This window comes from Rhipicephalus microplus, chromosome X, assembly GCF_043290135.1.
Source record: "Rhipicephalus microplus isolate Deutch F79 chromosome X, USDA_Rmic, whole genome shotgun sequence".
Lineage (NCBI taxonomy): Eukaryota > Metazoa > Arthropoda > Arachnida > Ixodida > Ixodidae > Rhipicephalus > Rhipicephalus microplus.
Window position 1 is genome coordinate 7,483,203 of NC_134710.1, and position 20,365 is coordinate 7,503,567.

Consider the following 20,365-nt stretch of genomic DNA (forward strand, 5'->3'; position numbering starts at 1 on the left):
GCAACTGGCAGTGATGGTGACGCCGCTCAACGCACAAACCAGCGCCTAAAAGCTGTGCTATAAAAAGAGCAACATTGAACAATATTTTAAACATTTTTTGCCCTGTGAATATTAACACAATTTTTGTAGACTTCTACAACGTTGAACATCGCATATGTATAACACCAATCATTTTATGAGCACTCGTGTGCGTTGCTAACTTTTATGCACTTTCTTTGTTGCAGCTGCTAGCCACGTAGGTCCACCTATATTGTAGGCATTCTTAGTAATTACGGCTGAACACAACACATTTTGATGCGACGGGATTCGATTTGAGAAGACTTTACCAGACACAAATACGCGCCTCTTCGCAACGCGGGACGTTCCACCTTTTCGCCCAAAAGGAGGATCTCGCCGCCCACATGACTTGTCTTCGCGAAGAGAAAGGTTACAGCTCTCATCTGCGGTTTCGCAAGGTGCGTCGATTGTACCTGGAGGACCCACGCGAACAGCTACGCCGAGTCGTAACTATAAACAATGTCTAAATTAGGTACACCGTGTTGTTGACGTTGTACACTCTAAAAAAAGTCTGAAGAAGGACACGGCACCTTGACTCTCGTCAACTGGTCATTCAACCCTTTTGGCCGGTAGAAAAAGAAACACTTTTACCCTTTTATTTTACTGAAAAATTTTCAGCAGAACCAATTGTGCAGGGTATGATTGCGTGTTAGAGAGGCCGCCAAGTGTAAGCCATATTTACCGCTTGGTTGGTACTTGGCGCTGTGCGACTTGGCGCCACGGCTCACGATCGGCACGACGGTGCCTCGTTTCCTTATTCCCTACATTGCTTGTCTGCTGGACGGCGTTCCGTCGGTATGCGTGTCTCGTATAGTTTTGTAGTTTTGTGTTCGAAAAAAAAAAACGCGTGCATTTTCGGTAACGGTATGCTAAGCGGAAGGTCCGTGCTGGAGGCGAACATATTAATACAGCTGCGGACAGGACAACGCCCCCTTTCTAACCGTTCGTGTACTGCTTCCGCACTGCTGTACAGCATCAGTTGGGCATCTACAGCAGCTGTATGAACGCAGGCTGCCACGAATTCCCTAATATTCACCTGCATCCGCGGGGATTTTGCGATCACCCTGCCTATCAACGAGTTGTGAGCGTTATGCCCCCGCTTTTTAATGATTGCCCTCACTGACTTAATCAGTTACTGAGGGCAATAGTTTGATAATCACAACTTGTGTCGGCACTGCAAAAGGCACGAAGTGCGCTTACGTGCAATGCCTATTAACAATTGCTTTGCTAATAAAAGTGCCGTGTACGTTGATCCAAGTGTGGGAACGAAAGAAAAAAAAAGAAAAGTCAGCCTGCATGCAGATCGCTCAGAAGCAGAAACTATCATAATATACGCTTACTTAACATGGTACTCTATGGCGGATACATAGTTCGACGCTTTTATTACGGACGAGGCAGCTGGTTAAATTATACGCGAATCGCCGGGAAGGTGAAAATGCTCTAAAGAAGTGATTCTCAACTTCGGGTCCACGAACCCTAAGGGTTCACGAAGCCATTTTTTGTCGCTCTGTCCGTGAAAGTGATCCCAAAAATAAAAAAGAAATAGGTTGACCCCACGTATATTCTGAATCGATGTCATGCGAAGCATATGTAGAGAAAGCAGTTGTGCTATTCTTTTCATTGAGCGAAACGTTACGAAACAAAGCTAAAGAGACGTCCAAATGAGATATGACACAGACATATGTTCAACTCTGTAACACAAGTTTTATAACCAGCTGCTCACAGTTGCATAACGATGCCAGCAGAAACATGAGTATTAGCAACACCTGAAGCGGTAAGCTGATAAGTTGAAGCTGACAATGCTGCATAAATCTACTTCAGTGAATGACGCTTGACTACAATTGATGCCAAAGCGACGTGATCGCTGTAACATGGGAGTGCATATGTAATATTTAGAAAATGAGATAGTCAGAACTGCGACCACAATTGACGTTTCTAGAACATTAGTGTCTATTTGAAAAACAGTATCGAGACCTGGCGTGGCTCTGTGCTAGAATACTTGACTGCCACGCAGAATGCTGGCGTTCGATTCCTGCAGGAACCCTTACATTTAATCATTATGGCATTGATCGGACCAACACTGCCGATGACAGCTTTTTCTTAACCCTCTCGCCTTTAACGCATTGCCAATGTCTGTTCTCACCATTCCTGGGTAGATATAAACAACTACTTTTCTGTGGCACATACCCACCCGTGGTAGGCGGGTATGTGTCCCAAGTTATATTTGTCAGACCATCTTAACCTCCCATGCTATTTCTTTTCCTTTACCGTAAAACACGTTAAAAGGGAGATAACGATAGCACCCCGACCTAGGTGGTTTCAACTTTGCATTGAAAAAAAAAAAGTGTTTGTCGGAGGCACACTATGTACCGCGACCGCAGCACCATCTGATTCTTTTGTATGCTTCTTTGTATAACACATGTGTGTTGCGGCGGAGCTAAGTTACGGTTTCCCCGTTCTTTGAGATGGCTGTGAAGCTTTTGTTGCAGTTTCCCGCGACACATGAACGCCAGCATACTATATCTATACTCCCTTTCACAACTATCTTGAGCGATGCTGAAGGTACGAGCAGTACAGAGAGTTTATCTTGGCGAAGCATACAATGTAGTACCCCACGTAATTGAGTCATTACCAAAAGATCCAAAGGTATTAACTGCGCTTCTTGCATCATGCTTTCCAGGGATACGTGGTACGTTAGGTCCCTCACGAATGCACTTCTCAATTTTCAAAATATTTCAAGTGGTTACCAACCGGTAACCGTCATAACCACTTTAAACACGATTGCGTACCGCAAGTAGGCAGCCCCTCCAAGGTTTTCCGCTTCCATCCGAAAGCATGCTTCTTAATGGCTGTCTAACTGGAGAGCAAGGAACAAGTGATATACAGGGTGACCCAGCTATCTTTAGCCAGAGTTTAAAAATATGCCGACACACACAATAACGACGCGGCCAAATGCATGTTGCTGACCGCTGCCTGGAGCTAGTCAGACTATTCTTTGTGTTCTAAAATATTGTTTAATAGATCTCTTTAATTAAACTTACTTTTGAAGGAACGAAGATGAATAAAAATTTTCAATGAGAAAGTTGCAGATGGGTTTGCAAAACGTCTGATTAGACAGTTTCGAACTTTAGATATTTTAATTATTAGTGTTTTTCTGCTAACTACAAATGCCCGCAAAACACAAAAATACTACGTGACAACCCCACCCGCGCGCCAGTGCGCACAATAATTGTAGTGATCCGTAGTGTTTAGCGTACGAACAACCATAGCATTCACCCAATTTAACTGTAGTGACAGGGCCGCAACGATGATGGTGGCTTTGCGATGAACACGTTTTTCTATCTGTCACAAAAGCGATAACCGCTGTGACTGCTTATCGATGTCATGAACCAGTGCGAGAGAAGCATATCGTTGCCCCACTGCGGTGGTCTAGTGGCTAAGGTACTCGTCTGCTGAACCGCAGGTCGCGGCGTTAAATCCCGGCTGCGGTGGCTGCATTTCCGATGGAGGCGCAAATGTTGAAGGCCCGTGTGCTCAGATTTGGGTGCACGTAAAAGAACCCCAGGTGGTCGAAATTTCCGGAGCTTTACACTACGGCGTCTCTCATAATCATATGGTGGTCTTGTGACGTTGAACTTCACAAATCAATCAATCAATCAATCAATCAAGAAGCATATTGGTCCTTAGAGAGCACCAGAATCACGGCACGCGTGGGCGCGCCAGTGGTTTGTCACGTGGTGTTTTTTTGGTATTTCGCGGGTATTTTTAGTTAGCAGAGAAACTAATAATTAACAGATATAAAGTGTGAAACAGTCTAATCAGACATTTTGCAAACCGATCTGCAAATTTCTCACTGAAGATTTTTATCCATCTTCGTTACTTCAAAAGTAAGTTTAATTAAACAGATCCAATAAACAATATTTGAGAAAAGAAAGAATAGTCTGACTAGCTCCAGGCAATGGCCAGCAACATGCATTTGGTCGCGTCCTGATTGCGTGTGTGGGCACATTTTTAAACTCTGGCTAAAGAAATCTGGGGCACCCTGTATATACTGTCATCATTGCGGCTCACCTTACGCAAATGGTGCATTATCAGGTATCTTTCCTTACTAATATTTTTGATCACTCGTTTGTTTCGATGTTGCAATGAGTATCAAGGCGGCGCCCATCCGTAAAAGTGGTTTCAAGTTAACTGAATAGATGGCAGCATAACATTGGCGGCGGTGATGCGTTCACGATGCAAATCACCTTGAAGGTCTATATAGTTTTCTCTGTCAATATTTTGCTGTGCCACCCTATAACGGTGCGTAATAACCGTTGAAAGTGCGTTGGACGAATCTCTGGAGCTTTGTTTGTCCAAAATCCAGTATTTTTAGAGAGAAGCAAGCTCAGTAGCACCGAATACGTTGGGTGTGGTTAAAAATTATCCGGTGAAAGCGCAAATATGCACGCTGCCATAAAAAAAAAAAACACGTTCCTCACAAAGGACAGTGATCGAACATAGCTAAAGACGAGCATAGCTCGAAATGGCTTGACTGTACCTGCAGACCACACAGACACGCTGTCCATATCGAATTCTCGTGGCATTGTAGTCTATTTCTTGCAAGAGAGAAATGAAAGACACCTTTTTATATATGATTCCATCCCTCCTTTTATTCTCATTGTAATGGGACATTGCAAGGCTGCAAAACGAGCTCTTGAATTCTTGGGCTGCCGACGTGCACATGTCGTTTCATTTGTCTTCATCTGCGATTACGTTCGGCGCAGAAATAGAGTCAGTGTACGTGGCTACGTGGGAGCTACGTCGGAAACTCCAGCGCATGACATGGTAAATTTTAAGCGCAGATCACAAGCGTTGGGTGTCGTTCAAACTCCCACACTGCTGTGTTTAATAACCTAATAACCCCATCTTCAGGCATGAAATATGTTTGTTACTTGCGTTCAATACCCACACATGACAAGCACCTGACTAACTGGGTTCCAGAATATGCCGGCGCAAAGCCAGGCTTATTCCAAGATTGGGTGTCGAATTCGGTAGCAATTTTTCAGTAGTGCTTTCATTCGAGCACAGCCTTTGACTGCGCAAAGTAAGGTTTCTGCCTTTTTGTGCGTAAATGTTTGGTTTCATTGAGAAATTGTTTAGCGAAACACTCGTGCTATACACGTGTACAGGTATGGTTTGTTGCACTAACTCAGTCCTAAAAGGGGCTCTGCGACACAATTTGAGCATGTCCTTCTCACCGCTTTTTCTTGTGCTGTGGAATGCGCTTATATGGTTGCGCAAGTGGTAACACCGAAATCGAAGCAGTTTTAATTTTAATTCACGAGACAAACTACCTTTTTTTCCCACTACAACGACCCACACAGGCCATTTTTGTTATGGGAAGTGATGTCATGTGAGGTGACGACAAAGGCTGTTCGCTTTTGATAAGCTAGACGCGACAATTAGCGTGCAATATTCATGTGGTGGCACCTTGAGCATACGAGTGAATGCTAAAAACAAGAAAAACAGCAAAAAATTATTTCTGTGTCTAAATAATGTATTTTCAGAACAACAAACAAAACACTTGGTCTGCGAGTGCGGCTATCCATGGTACGCCAGAAACTAAAAGGCGGAAACGTATACCGCGTTTGATCGAGCCAAAAATGCGACCTGCGGGAGCCGCTGGCATTGCCGTTGAACCAATCTTGCATGCAAGCTAAGAAGTCCACCCCCTCCCCCCCTAAACTGTATGTGTGTATTTCCGTCAAACGCTAAGACGTATGCTATGATAGGAAGCAGTCTTTGATGTTAGCAGGCGAGTGAAATGCGAAAGGGTATGTTTCTTGCCATTTGCTCTATTCTCAAACTTTGAGGACTCGCAAGTTCCCTTTTCGTGGACCAGCTTGCATAATTCTTGTTGCATTCGTTCCAGCATTCATTGCTGCACGTGTTCCGGTGCTAAAGAAGGTTGTCGCAGCGCCCCTTTTAGAGGTGCTGCCATTCAATTTGAAGGCTGAAACAAGCTCTTTGTGGGTTTTCTCTGTTGTTTTGTAGCGTTAGTGCAATGACGGGGCACTCTCGCGCTGCGGTGCTGATCGTAAGTGAGACATGTTTTTCCAGTTTAAAAGCCAGGCTACATTCGAATTTGGTTAAAAATATAAAATGTGCTGCTGTTGCTATCTTTAAAATGACATACCCTGCAAAATAAAGCCAAATTGGCGGTTTACAAGCTCACATGCGTGTTTTTGAGCACGAACAACACATGCACCACTTTACGCGTTAACCTAGTGAGAAGTTAATGACTTTTATGCTTAAAAATAACGTGTTGACATGTTGGCATTTACTATGATTACTAAAAGTACCAACAAATTACTACGTATCAATCAAATTTTATGATGCACACAAAACTGCCGCTTTCAGTTTTGGTTTCGTAGGTGATGAGTTGTATGGCATTTTCGCTCAATGATCTAATGGCTAAGGTATTCGGCTGCCGACCAGCATGTCGCGGGATCAAATCCTGGCGGTGGCTGTTGCATTTTCGATGGAAGCCAAAACGCTGTATGCCCGTGAGCTCAGATTTGGGTCACGTTAAAAAAAGCCAGGTGGTCGAAATTTCCGGAGCCCTCCACTACGACGGTTTTCATAATCGTATGGTGGTTTCGGGGACGTTAAGCCCCACTAATCAATCAACCTTTCTGCTCGCACCTTTTGAAAAACAAGAAATGCCTAGACGCAAGCTTTCTGCGGCAAAATAAGGGGAAATAAATATCCTATTCAGCCTTACCAAATACAAAAACCAAAACATTTTGTGAAAAAATTTGCTTTTTCCGCTTGGCCTCATACCTCAACATGTCCTCAAATAAAAATTCTTTCATAAGAACAACTTGACTTTTATCGTTTGCATGCCCGTGTGAATATTTTTATCTTCTCTATATTTTTATCTGGCAATGACTTCATTTGTGTATACATGTGAGGAAAACATGTGGAAGTAAAATAGTTCTTAGTCTTCGCTCTGTTTTTGTGGTGTGTTCAGTCCATCCCTGTACGATCAAAAGCGCCATTATTCAAGATGCAACACTAAGACTAGGCCCCGCAGCTTCTCTTATTAAAGACGATAGTCTTTCTTGGGGACCTTTGGCGCAAAAATTTTGGTCTGTCTGTCTGTACATTTGTCTCTTTGTCCGCCCTCACGATACCTCAAAACGGCACCGAACGGCCAACCCCATCCGCAGCGCCCACCAATATTGCTGAAGGTTTAGCGTTCATAGTTGTGCGATTGTAAATTAAAAAGCAATTATTGTGCATATCTGAGGCGCCGTAACAACATGTCTATGTTTTTTATGTCTGCCTTTATACTAGAAGAGGCACACACAGGTAACTCTAAGAAATGTAGCGCTTAATCGCGCGGCGCTGACAGTGCAACGCGATGCCCAAAAAGGTGTTTCCAACGCTTTGCTACGACGTCAAGGTGGTGGCACCTGCCCGTCGCCTTGCGTTCTACACCTTATCACCTCCGAGACTGGCGCGCATCTTTCTCCACGGGCTGAACGCCTTCGTTTTCGAAGATAACTGCCAGGTGGCACTTGTGTCTAACGTGCCTAGATGTGCTCGTTCGCCTCCGCCACATGCTCTAGGCACTATAAAGCAGCGCCTGCAGAATACCATTCACCGATTTTCTTGCGCAGAACATTAAATAAACGTTTTGTTCACTCTCTCAAGACGCAAGACTATCGTCTTTCGACTACATTTACAGTGTAACATGTAGATTCGGGTCAATTTTTATATTCAGGTGCACGTTCAACAACCCCACGTGGTGGAAATTTTAAGAGACCACCACTCCATACGGCCTTCCTAAAATACATATCGTAATTTTGGTACGCGAAATAATAATAATAATAATAATAATAATAATAATAATAATAATAATAATAATAATAATAATAATAATAATAATAATAATAATAATAATAATAATAATAATCGTTATTGTTGTTATTATTTTGATTTTTTGATGTGTGCTGACTTGTGAATCATACATCTTGTCGTAGTTAGTTGATCATACCGAAACGAAAGCTGGACACATCTGACGAGGAAAGACAGAAAAACATCCTGTCTGTCCTCGTCGAGTGCGCGCTGTTTTCGCCTCGGTATGACGGGTCAGGCATACTGCTGATAATTCAATCTGTATGGAGTCATCTATCAAAACCTATCAAAACGCTCAACTAAGCGCATTGCAGTTGCACTACACCTAGCCAAGGAAGAAGAGAAAGGTCACGGTGTCTTCGAATCCACTTGAAAATGAAGACTGGTCGACAGCATAAACCCGAAATGACTCGTAGAGCTAGGGACATTAACATCTCAGTCTCTGAATCGTTGAGATACAGGATTATATTGATAAATCAATAAAGGCACACCTCATAGTACTACGCAACCTTCGCAGACTTGCACACCGTTTTGATCCAATACTTGACTAGTTTCGACGTCTATCGTTGTATTGATTCTGCGTATATTCCTCTCTTTATAATATTTTCATGAAAACATCGTAGAGTAGTGTATGCGTGTAAAACAAAGCAAAACGTAGCGAGAAGGAAAGAAGGCGCCTGTGACATAAAACTGTCATGCGTAACACATTTTGCACAGCAGACAACACAATCTCGACAAGTGCTCTTTTACTTTTAAGATTTGGACTAACAATATAGAAGACCAGGCCTACCGCGTGAGAAGCATCAGAATGCGTGTTCTCTTTACGGAGAGGCAGTGTTCAGCTGAGCACCATTTCTGATAATTTATTTTTGTAGAAAAGTACTTATGGCTACACATAGGAGTGGTCCTCACCAGTACCATTGGCGTGAACTAAGAAAGCGTGGGTACAAATTGCCCTTAGAGCAAGTATCCGTGATACCGTCGCACTAAAGCAGGCCGATGTACGAGTTCTTTTTTCGTTTCTGATTGAGTCTCATGGTGATAAAACGCATGCAATTAGCGCTTTGCGTTATCTCCTGTAATGGTGCCTGTCACAACGGAGGAACCGACCACGATAAATATCGCTTGCGCCCCACCGATATATGTGTAGAAAGCAATGCTTTCACAGAAGGCATTTTCAATATTGCGACGAGTCTTCGTAACCTAAAATGAAGTGTCCCAAGGAAAAACGATTACTGATATTAAAGTATATTGCACGCTAGAATACTAAGGAAGGTACCACAAAGCAAATGAAACTCGCGCGCCACGAAACAAGTGGCGCTAAAATGCGCAAGTTTCACGATTTTATCAGGGGCTTGATATTTTTAAACGACAATATGAGAGACACTACATAGGGGAGGGTTCCGGAAATTTCGACCTCATGGGGTTCGTTTACCACGCGCAGACATCGCACGGGCCATTTTGCCCCATTGAATTGCGACCGCCGTGGTTGGAATCGAACTCGCTACCTTAACCGAACCCGCTATACCATAACCACTACCAAATTCACAAGTGTGTTAAGCGAACTGCCTTGTCCATTACTTAGCAGCGAGGCGACGCCCCAAAGGTGCCTGGCGCATGCAGCCCCACAACGGAGCTACTTGTCCGCCAGAGTAGCCTTCCGCAAAGTTGTTCCTCGTTGCGACTTTCTTCACATGCATCCCGTTTCGTGCGCTGATCGAAAACACCACTCGCCAACGGCAGTGCGCAAGCTCTACACGAAGGCTGCCTCGGTAGAGCTTTGCTCATCGTAGCTCAAAAACGGGTATTTCTGGCACATGGTGCACAGTTTCACATGGTGGACGTCTACTATTATGAATGCTTTTTTTTCTTGAAGTTCCAGTAAAGGCTCATAGATTGAATCAAGAAATTGAGGGAAATACCTCGAGATGTGGTGGGCTACACTGGCAGTTGAAAGCGGACATATTGACGTTCTTTTTTTTTTTTGAACTAGATTTATTGATTACGCCTAAAGGAGCGTGCTCCTTGAAATACGAAATTTGTTACAGCGATTTTCGCACAAGCAATCTCCTGCCTTCTTTTGTTATACTTCAAAGCGTGTGAGGTGTCACAAATGCATTGATTTTCGACAGCTACAGCATCACAAACATAACCTTGCATCTGAAGTAGAATCACCTGAGTGTCATAATGGAACGCGACAGCAATAGGGGCTTTCAACGGCGTCCTTAAGGGCGCCAATCACCCATCAGGGTGGACGTAAGGTTGTGTGGCTCGACTGCTGACTCGCAGGTCGCGGGATCCAATCGAGGCTGCGGCAACTGCATTTTCGTTGGTTGCGAAAAGGCTTGAAACTGTGCGGTTGGATTTAGGCGTACGTTAAAGAACCCAAAGTGGTCAAAATTTCCGGCACCCTGAGTGTCTCTCACATCCATATTGTCGCTTTTGGACATCAAACAAAAGCTATTAATAATATATAAAAGCACCAAGTAGCATTGAACAATATAAATAGGGAATGATTCAGGAATGGTGCGACAGACAGTGGTGTTCAATCAAAACTGCAGACATATATTTCTTGTTTGAAAACAAGTATTTACGGTCTGTCAGCGTGACATTCGTGCCGCATGGGGGAAGCGAAGAAGGTTGGAGTGCAGAAGACGAAACATTAATATGCGTAGGTTGAATCAGCGCACACGTGGGAAGAAGCACAGGCCAGGTCAGCGCTTATCCTGTGGCACTTCGTGCCGTGCGCACTGCAGCATCGAGCAAAGATGAAAAGCGAAATGAGTTTGCCCTACCTCGTCGCAGACGTCAAACATGGCCAGCACATCGATTGAACGCCGATTATTTTTGACATCCACCCAGATTTGCCAAGGCATTCGACACCTTCATAGATGCTCTTATTATGTACAAGAAGACTTATGTACAAAAATGACAAACTGAAAATAGCTGACGTTTGCAAAAGCTTAGCTTCTTAAGATTACGTCTATGCACTTGGATTTTTCGCGATAGCTGCTCGTCGATAGGTCAGTTAGTCGTGTTTCCATTAGCTGCCGACGGAGAAACAATCTAGAACTGGAGAACCACTTCAATTTGGCAAATAATTTATGTGGAATCACGGCGTAAGCTATAGGCGAAACTCTGGTGAAAATTGTGCAATTTTCAGCTCAGTGTAAGTCATATAAAAATGTTCTCATAACAAAACTGAGGGTTACCAATGTGTTGATGTACTTCATGGCTCTGGTACGTGCATCTGGATGGTCGTGAAAGCTTGATGGACGCTTGGCTTCACTTCTGGAATTTAAACACACTTAATAGATGGTTGAACATGCGTTCACGTGATATTTGGATACCTTTTCTGGCCTTAATCAGATGTAACCTCCATTGAACATTCAGAAATTGAAACCCAGTGGCTATGCCTGTATTCGGTCGAAATGGAAAGCAATGACGCTCGACGGCTGTCTGCGTCTGCGACGATGGTGATTCAGCTCAAGAGAATGCTTATGTCCTCCTACATATCAATTTACTTTTCTTCCTAAATGAACTAATTTATAGAAAAGCAAATTCTATTTTCCTAAATGAACAAACTTCTGTAAGAGTAAACGACCCATAGTTTCGGGTTTACGCCCAAGCAAAAAGGACCCAAAAAAAGCTAAACGTCCTTTTTCTGCCTCTTCATTCAAGCTAATTTGGCGCAAAAACGCATGTATGGAATGACAGACACCCTTCTGAGTAAACTTAGAAAGCGTGCGGTGGCCGGCCAGCTTGTGATTCACGATTAGGAAAGGTCAGACAACAAAATGCTGGAACATGAATCCTCCCGTATTGTTTTCTTTTTGTCCCGTAGGCCTTTGGTGAACAACCCGTTTACAAGAGGGCTACTGAACATACAGAACAACCACCACCAGCTAAAGCTAATAGATAACACGTCTGTCCGCGGCAGTAGAGACATTTCCAATCGCACTGCAAGAATAGTACCGCAATTAAGGTGCCTTGATTCTTCAATTTGATTCTGCTATCATGAAAAAAGGGAAAACTTATCTAGTGCTATGCCCAATAGTAGAAGCCATAACACGCTTATAACGTTTCACAACAGATTGTTGTTGAACAAATCCATTGTCTAGAGGAAAGAGAGGAGACGTATAGTAATTTGTGCACGGGAAGGAGAGCGCGAAGTGAAGCAACGCAGAGAGATGGTGCCGCGGCGACATCTTCGTTGCACTGAAATGGGACCGTGCAAAGAAAAAAATGGCTGCGCCACCAAGTCGAGTGGCGGGAAGGGCGTCGGGAGCGTCCGTTCGCCATTCCCGCCTGGAGCGCTCACGGTGCCCAATACCGGCCTTTCGTCAAAAGGGACATTCAACAGTCACGTCCAGCATGTACCAACAGCGAGCGTTTGCCTCCTGTAGTTCACCAACGGCACATTAGTCGTAGAAAGGGCACTTTGAAACGAAACTGAACCCAACAAGCGGCCGCGCGTAAACAAGCAAGAATAGGCCGAGGGTTTGTAGTCTCATTTTCGTACCTGCGTCGTCTCTTCCTGGGCCGGGCTGGCGGCGTTTGCGGTGTCCGACATAGTTTCTCGTTGCTGCAGGCCGCTCGACCGAACTCCGCGTCGGGATTCCGCTCGGAGCGCGTCGCGGGAAGGAGATCGCCACCACCCACGCTGCTCGCCAGAGCTGCTCTGCCGTCGGCGCCGCCGCCGCCGCCCTTTCGCCCGGGCGAAGACCGCGGCTCCGACTGGCGGACGCGTGGTGCATCCCCCGCTTGCTCTCTCTCTTGAGTCCTCCTTTGACGGAAAAAAAAAAAAGCTCTACAGCTGGCTTGTGTGGCGCTGATCCCGCTAGCATCATAAACACAAACTGTGAACGAGGCGCGTAAATGGTCATGAGGAGACAGCAACATGAACCACGAGCAAGAGCGTCTATCCAACTTGCTCAACTAACGGCATCTTCATCGGGACCGATTCCTTCATTCGACACTACAACAGATGGAATACTCAGCATGCGTTGACTGAAGTTCAATTCATGCTGAATCGCTTTCTGAAAGGTGTTACCTCGCACCTATTTTTACTCAAGGTCGGCATTCCTTGAAATATAAGTTTGCACTTGTATCTTTGGGAAGGTAGAGCAAGGAAAGCGTCGAGAATACGTTGCTGGCTTTGTTATGCTTCGGCAACATCTAATTTATACATCTACCTATCTATCCATCGTAAGAAATTCCACTAGAACGCGGTAGAGATCTCATGCGCTATGTTCCGCTAATTTGTTCTTATGTGTTCACATAAGGACTCCATTGTTCTATCCAGTGTTGTACACCAACATAGCCTCGCCAACTCATTACGTGCTGAAAATAAAGTTCTGCCTCACTTTTCAGATGCCTTGTTGATTCTACCACACCTTTGAACAAGGCCCGTGCGCTGATTTAGTTGCATCAACTGCATTGCCTCTCGCAGTTAGAGTGTAGTTGAACACAAATGATATCATAGTTGAAAATAAAAAGAGGAAATGGACATGGACTGGGCATGTAGCGCGTAGACAGCATAACCGCTGGTCATTAAGGATAACTAACTGGATTCCCTGAGAAGGCAAACGGGTTAGGGGAGACAGAAGGTTAGGTGGGCAGATGAAATTAAAAAGTTTGCAGGAATAAAATGGCAGCAGGGAGAACAGGACCGACTTGATTGGCGGAATATGGGAGAGGCCTCTTTGTCCCACAGTGGACCTAGTCAGGCTGATGAGGATGATGAATACAAAACCACAACACACACACACACACACACACACACACACACACACACACACACACACACACACACACACACACACACACACACACACACACACACACATATATATATATATATATATATATATATAAATAAATAAATAAATATATATATATATATATACAGTAGAAAAAGAGGTCGACAAACGTGCGAAAAAACACTAGTTTTACTAACGTTTCGGCAGGTGGGCCTGCCAAAACGTTAGTAAAACTAGTGTTTTTTCGCACGTTTGTCGACCTCTTTTTCTACCGCATTTTCCACCGGATCCATTGAATTTCACCCCACCATATATATATATATATATATATATATATATATATATATATATATATATATATATATATATATATATATATATATATATATATATATATATATATATATATATATATATATATATATATATATATATATATATATCGGGAGTAATCAGAAGAGAATACACCCTTGATGCGGGCCAGCTGTTCGTTATCTGCCTTCTTCCTTTTCTGCCTCAACCCTTTCGCTGGCTCACCACGCGCTAGAACCACGATGTCTCTTTTAGCTATCATAGTCGGCCAAGACTACGTGCGTGCGGAGATGCCGACAGTTTTTCTGGTGGGCGGGGTTGGCTGCTTCGGAGTGGCCGGACTCTTTCATGCAAGAAGTTCACCTGGTAACTTGTCAAGGGCAGTTCTGGTGGACGACACTGGCTATGTCGCTGTGGTCGTTTCCTGGGTTGCTGTGGAGGCTTGGTTAGGGCTTTTGCCAATTGCAAGTCTGGGGGACGCAGTGAGCAGTGTCGCGGTTGTCGGAGTTCCCTGCAGTGATGCGTCTTGGTGTGATATTTTTTCGGCAATAATTCTGGCGGGTGGCTCTAGCTGTTGCGGCCAGGTCGTCAATTTTTTTCAAAGCCCTGGCATTTTTCCAATCACTCTTTCGATAGCAGGGTGCGAAATAGTAGATTTGCTAACGGTCCTTGCAGCACCAGATGCGGTCGTTTCTGCGTCTTGCGGTAGGTCATGGGTCTTTAGGCTTTCCTAGTGGGTGACTGCGTCAACGGGTCAAGTTCCCTCGCAGTTCGGCGAAGTGGCTTCTGCTTCTTCAGCCTTGAAATTTGGGGGATTCTTGACGTTATTGAAGCAGTTCTGGATGGACACACGAGAGTTTCATCCGAATTCGTTCTAATAGAAGTTTTGTGCTGCGTGGGAAGGTATTTGTTTGAAGTGACGTTAGACTACTGAAAAAGCTTGGTGTCGCTTGGAGAGTCATCCCTTAGAAAGTTTGAAACACTGTGGCAACCGGCCTGTGGATCTTTCATCTTGTCAGAGAGGAATTCTGCAAATGTGTGGCCACGCATCTGTTCTTAGATGGTAGACTGCCGAGTAAGACGTGGGCGAGCACCTCCAAGTGCCCATGTGGCGACGAGCATGAGAACACATTTTGCAATATGTGTGGATAGGAACTACTCTACACCACTGACAGGGATGCTCTCTTGTCGGCTGCTGGAGCAGAGTCATGGTAAAGCTTCAGTTCGGTGTTTGTACAGAACCCAGCTGCGCAGTTTGCTGTTGAAATGCCGTTTGTAGTAGCATCCTCGAGGTGCGACCGCTCCTGAGCTCCGTCCTCGGCGAAGGTCGCGTTGGGCTTGCTGGAGTGACAGATAATCTGGCCGAAAGTGGCAATCAGGGCTGCACTTCATGCCACCCAGGAATGCTGCCTCACGTCTTCATGCTTGTGTCACGCCGCGGCACCATCCGGAAGGTGCTTGATGGCCACCCACAATTTCTGCTGGTCCGACCAGACCTCGCGAAATCCAACAGCGTTGATGGAAGGAGCCGCTTCAGAAGCGAAATACTATAGAAGCTTGAAGCTCTTAGAGCAGCTAAAAAACTTGGTATATAGCACCACCACCTCGCGGCAAGCGAACTAGTCCACTGACCTAAATTTTACTGGGAGGTTGCTAGCGGGCACACTACTGTGCCAGTGCTTCTAGGATCTAGGCGAATCGAGGAGATACACACGAGAAACCGGACAGGCGTACTGAATTGTGCGTTAGGTGCAACTTCTAACTGGTGTTGTAATAGCTGTGAAAAAAAGACAAAATATTGTCGGACATTTGTTTTGTAGCAACACAGCATAAAATGTATAACTCAGTCAAGGCCTAAGCTGAAAATCACCAAAAATATGCCATTTTGCCATTCTTAATTTTAGTAAGCAATAAACAATTGTATCGGGCCAGTTGGTAAGGTTCCATCTTGCTAGGAAGCGCAGCCACTATTTCAAAGAACACACAACACAAGCGCTTAACTTCAACTAAATGTTTATTGCAAACGTCAGAGTTTATAAAGGGGGTGAAAAGAGAAAAGAATAAAAAATGGTAGACAACAAAAAGCATACGTGCCAGTCCCATACATTACTATCCGCTATTGTCTATCACCATATCAAAAAAAAGTTCTTTCCTCGTGAGCGAGATAGAGGTCGCCATGAGCGTCTCAAAGGCGCCGGTTTCGAGAAAAGTAGCTACCAGAGGCAACCCTGGCCACGGGCCATCAGAATACAATCCACGGTACAAGTGCTGTTCATATTGTCCGATGATCGTGACGTCGACAAAGGTAAAAGTCGGTGTGTCAGCGAAGAAACACTTTATTTGACCAAGCTTGTGGCCGGGAACCTGAGGTCAGTTTACAGCAATACACGCCGGCACTGATAGTAGCAAACAGAGTGTCGGCTGTGGATTATCTGAAAAGCGGTGACCCATGTCGGCACTTATATATGTGCTGTCGAATATTCGAGTTTTATAGGCTTCCTAACCTCGGCTAGGGGGTGCTGCGTCGCGTGCGTTTGGCCGCCTTTCCTGCGACAACCGGTCGCTCGGTACCCCGCTGCCGCCTTCTGCCTGCGCTCTCTAAGCACATCCTTGCGCTCTGCACGCGCTGCGGCGTGGTCGCTCTGCTCGTGCAGCGTCACCTGTGACTTGCTGCGAAGGTTTAAAAAGATTGTAAAAACGTTTTCACGCTGTGAATCTTACCAGAACCGAGAGCGATTCATTGACAAACTTTGCGGGACCAAGCAAGTCAAACACGATGTCTTTGAGCGAGTGCTATGGACATTTAGATGGTGAACAGCCGCGTTTGCGTTACATTAAAAGTGAGGAGACAACGTTAATTTTCGATGTATGTTACTGGTAAATCGGGCATTTGATGCGGTAGTCGGCTTTTTTTTTTTACAGTCGTGTCTGATTTCGATTGCTTGGTAGCCAAGTTTGTAGCGCGGCTTTAAATTTGTTAGATCAGTGTGAAGAGACTAATACCTGTGTCACACGGGCGCGCAAAAAGTCTTTTAAGTAAGCGGTTTTTTATGAAGTTGAAAGACTTTTAACAAAGAGGTGTTTGCGGCGCAGACACACGGCAGCAATGATCTCCTTTTAGTGTTTTCGTTCGAAGACGCTAGCGAAAGCGTGGCGCTAGCAGTTAAAAGAGAAGCAATGAAAATTAAACGATGTATCGCGATGTACAAATTAAAGACTTGTTGCACTGCTCGTTTCGTCAAATAAATTTAAGAATAAGAGATGAAGAAACACCAATGTGAAAGTTTTTTGCACTAGATAAGGAATCATTCCCATAACTAGCGACGTGCACAAGTCCGTCTGGCACCACTGTGCTTTTATTTACCATATTTGTTTTTTGCTGCTCTCGACTGCTCTCGACACGTTATGGGCGACCGTACGGGAGAAAAAGCGAGGATCGCAAGCCTCACGGCCTGCCTTCTCGCTCTCGAAAGCTAGGCAGACGCTGCAAAAGCCGCCAAGGAGAGGATAAAGCAGCGCAAGACCGAGCGTCACCACGTGATATTGCCGAAGCGTTGTAGCTGCTTACGAGAGTAGAAAAGGAAATAACCATTAAAAGAGTTCATTACACCTTCTGCAGGATATGAAATTTGTTTTTACAAAGAGTTTTGGTGACAGAAAAATAAGCATTCGCTCTTTTTTCCCACCACTCGAGAATTGCTGGCGCCTACTGGTTTCGAGGCTACTCATTCGGAGCCGTAAAAGAGATCGACGAACGCCGTTTACGAAAAAGACCGCTTCTGAAAAGGAGTTCGCTCAGTGCCGTGTGTCTGCTGTCAGGAACTCCTTTTCGGAAAAAGACCGCTTACTTAAAGGACTTTTAAGTGCTCGTGTGACAGGGGTATAAACTGTGAAGAGACAAAAGCTAACTACTGCAGTACTGAAGCTTCTCGAAATCTGCAGGGGCTGTTTGCACTGAGAATCACTCGCAGTAAAATGGGGCGATAGGAAAACCTGAGGAGGGAATGTAGCAATAAAATATTTTAAGTGCCTTAACCTTGGTATCATAAGTAAGCACGTTGTGGTGTGAGACTCCAGAGTAACTCCGGCCACCTAAGTTTTTTTTAACGCGTGCTCCTAAATCTATTTGAGATGTAAGATACGACGAGGACAACGGACAGAGCCTGCACACACACCGAGCGCCACTTCTGTTTTAATTGAGCGTCATCCCACCATACACTTGAAATACGCAAAACCAACACGCTCTGCCTGCCATTCTTACACCTAAATCTAAGCACTGTGTTACTACGTTTTGCTCCCTTGTAAAAGCAGCTGGCTTATGCGGAAATCGAACTTATGACTTCGATCTTACCAGAGCAACACATAAGCCTGCTAACTTATCGGGGGGTGTTGCTTGCAAGACCTGGTCTTATAAACGGCCAGCGCGAACACGCAGCATAAATTGGTTGGCACTGAGCGGCGACGAAAAGCCTACAGCCATCAGCTGAATTAAACACTTGCATGGCTCATGGTACGGTATGGTGTATTAAGCTAGCAAGCTCAGCCGCTTTCGCATTACAACATGCTTGTCTCGGAAAGCCAGTGCCCAATCTCGAAATGTGCACCGACGCGGTGGTCTAGTGGCTTAGGTACTCGGATGCTGACCCGCAGGTCGTGGGATCAAATCCCGGCTGCGGCGGCTGCATTTTCGATGGAGGCGAAAATGCTGTAGGCCCGTGTGCTCAGATTTGGGCGCACGTTAAAAAAATTTAGGTAGTCTAAATTTCCAGAGTCCTCCACTACGGCGTCTCTCATGATCATATGGTGGATTTGGGACATTCAACCCCACATATCAATCAATCAATCAATCAATCAATCAATCAATCAATCAATCAATCAATCAATCAATATCGAAATCTTCAACGGTTGTCTATTTGCTGTAGCTTCAGGTTACAAAGGTACCATCACGTTTGTCCCCGTGAATAGTTGCTAATACTGTGCACGACAAAACATTCTTCAACGTGACAAGACCGCGAAAGTGTCAGAGAACTGCCATAATCCAATCTAGACGCCTTTGCTCCTGGCATTGCTTGAATTGGAAACGGTAGAACTTCACGGGCAGCTTTCGGCTATGAGACACTTTTAAACTTTTGTAGCAGCTCACAATGCAGCAGGCGTGTGCGCCTGCTTTCCAGAATGATGAAGCAGTGGTGCCTATAGCACGCTAAATGCGAGATAAAAGCCCCAAGGAATACGTTTTCCGTGCGTGCCCTGGGGACACTAAGCAAACGCGGCCTGTCCGAGTGACTGGAGCTTTGCCCTCTCTCCACTAGGGTGGTGAGTGGCGCTGCGCAAACTGAAGTCTGTCTTTCCTATCGCTAGCGACTACAAAACTCGAAAAAAAAAAACACCTGTAATTTTCGCGTTCTGCACGTAATCGCATCGCAAACTTCTACAATTATCTCACTGGTTCCTAGTCAATCGGCGCAGTTGCGGAAGGCAGCACTTACACGCGTTTTTGGGGAATAACACACTACAGAATGAAGTGTGCACTGCTCATCTCTGAAAACGGCATCGCCTCGGTGCTTTACAAAAAAAAATGAAAGTACCATAACACAGAAATAAATGCAAGCCATTAGTTGGAATAATAAAGTAAAAAAGTACAGTCCACAGGTGCTCTAGCGATTGTCAAACAGCTTGAGGCGCACAACATGCACGACTTCGGACCATGCACGGTTGAGATTTTGTAATGGCGTCCGCAGCAACCTTGTAGTTCAGATCACCCGGATGCCCTGACGAAAAGCCTATGCATTTATTCCAGGATCCCTATGATTTATTACAGGACCCACGATATTGTATATACGAATTGTATATGAACAGTCTGGTGGTTAATTTGATTAATATGATTCACTTAGGACCTTAACAACAGCTACGTGTTGGTATATAGGACATAAATGGGATCATTGCAGCACCAACATTAGACCTATATGGGGGTATTTAGTACCTGTGGAGGACTTAAGGGGTTGGTATGTAGGGCCCATCTCGCACAGTATAGGACCCAATGAACTTGAATGGGGGCAATCTGGAGAACCTGAAAGAGGGGCTATTTAACCCATAAGAGTCAATAAAGGACATGAACAGGATCTATTACACCGATTATCCCGGGCATAATATTTTTTTTTGCATTGAAGAGCCTAGAAGAATCTTAGTTACAACGTAACCCTCCGGTATTTCAAGGCGCAACAGACAGACAGACAGACAGACAGACAGACAGACAGACAGACAGACAGACAGACAGACAGACAGACAGACAGACAGACAGACAGACAGACAGACAGACAGACAGACAG

The 20,365-nt window shown here is 44.8% G+C and overlaps 1 protein-coding gene across 10 annotated transcripts in view; it reads right to left on the reverse strand.

Annotated features, from left to right (window-relative positions):
• LOC142777415 (uncharacterized) overlaps positions 1 to 20,365 on the reverse strand; it is a 498,660-nt gene that overhangs the window by 224,508 nt on the left and 253,787 nt on the right. For all 10 annotated transcript variants that reach the window (XM_075881769.1, XM_075881776.1, XM_075881775.1 and 7 more), the window contains one exon: positions 12,485 to 12,748. In XM_075881769.1, coding sequence (XP_075737884.1) covers positions 12,485 to 12,748 — 264 coding nt within the window. The remainder of the gene's footprint in view (positions 1 to 12,484; positions 12,749 to 20,365) is intronic.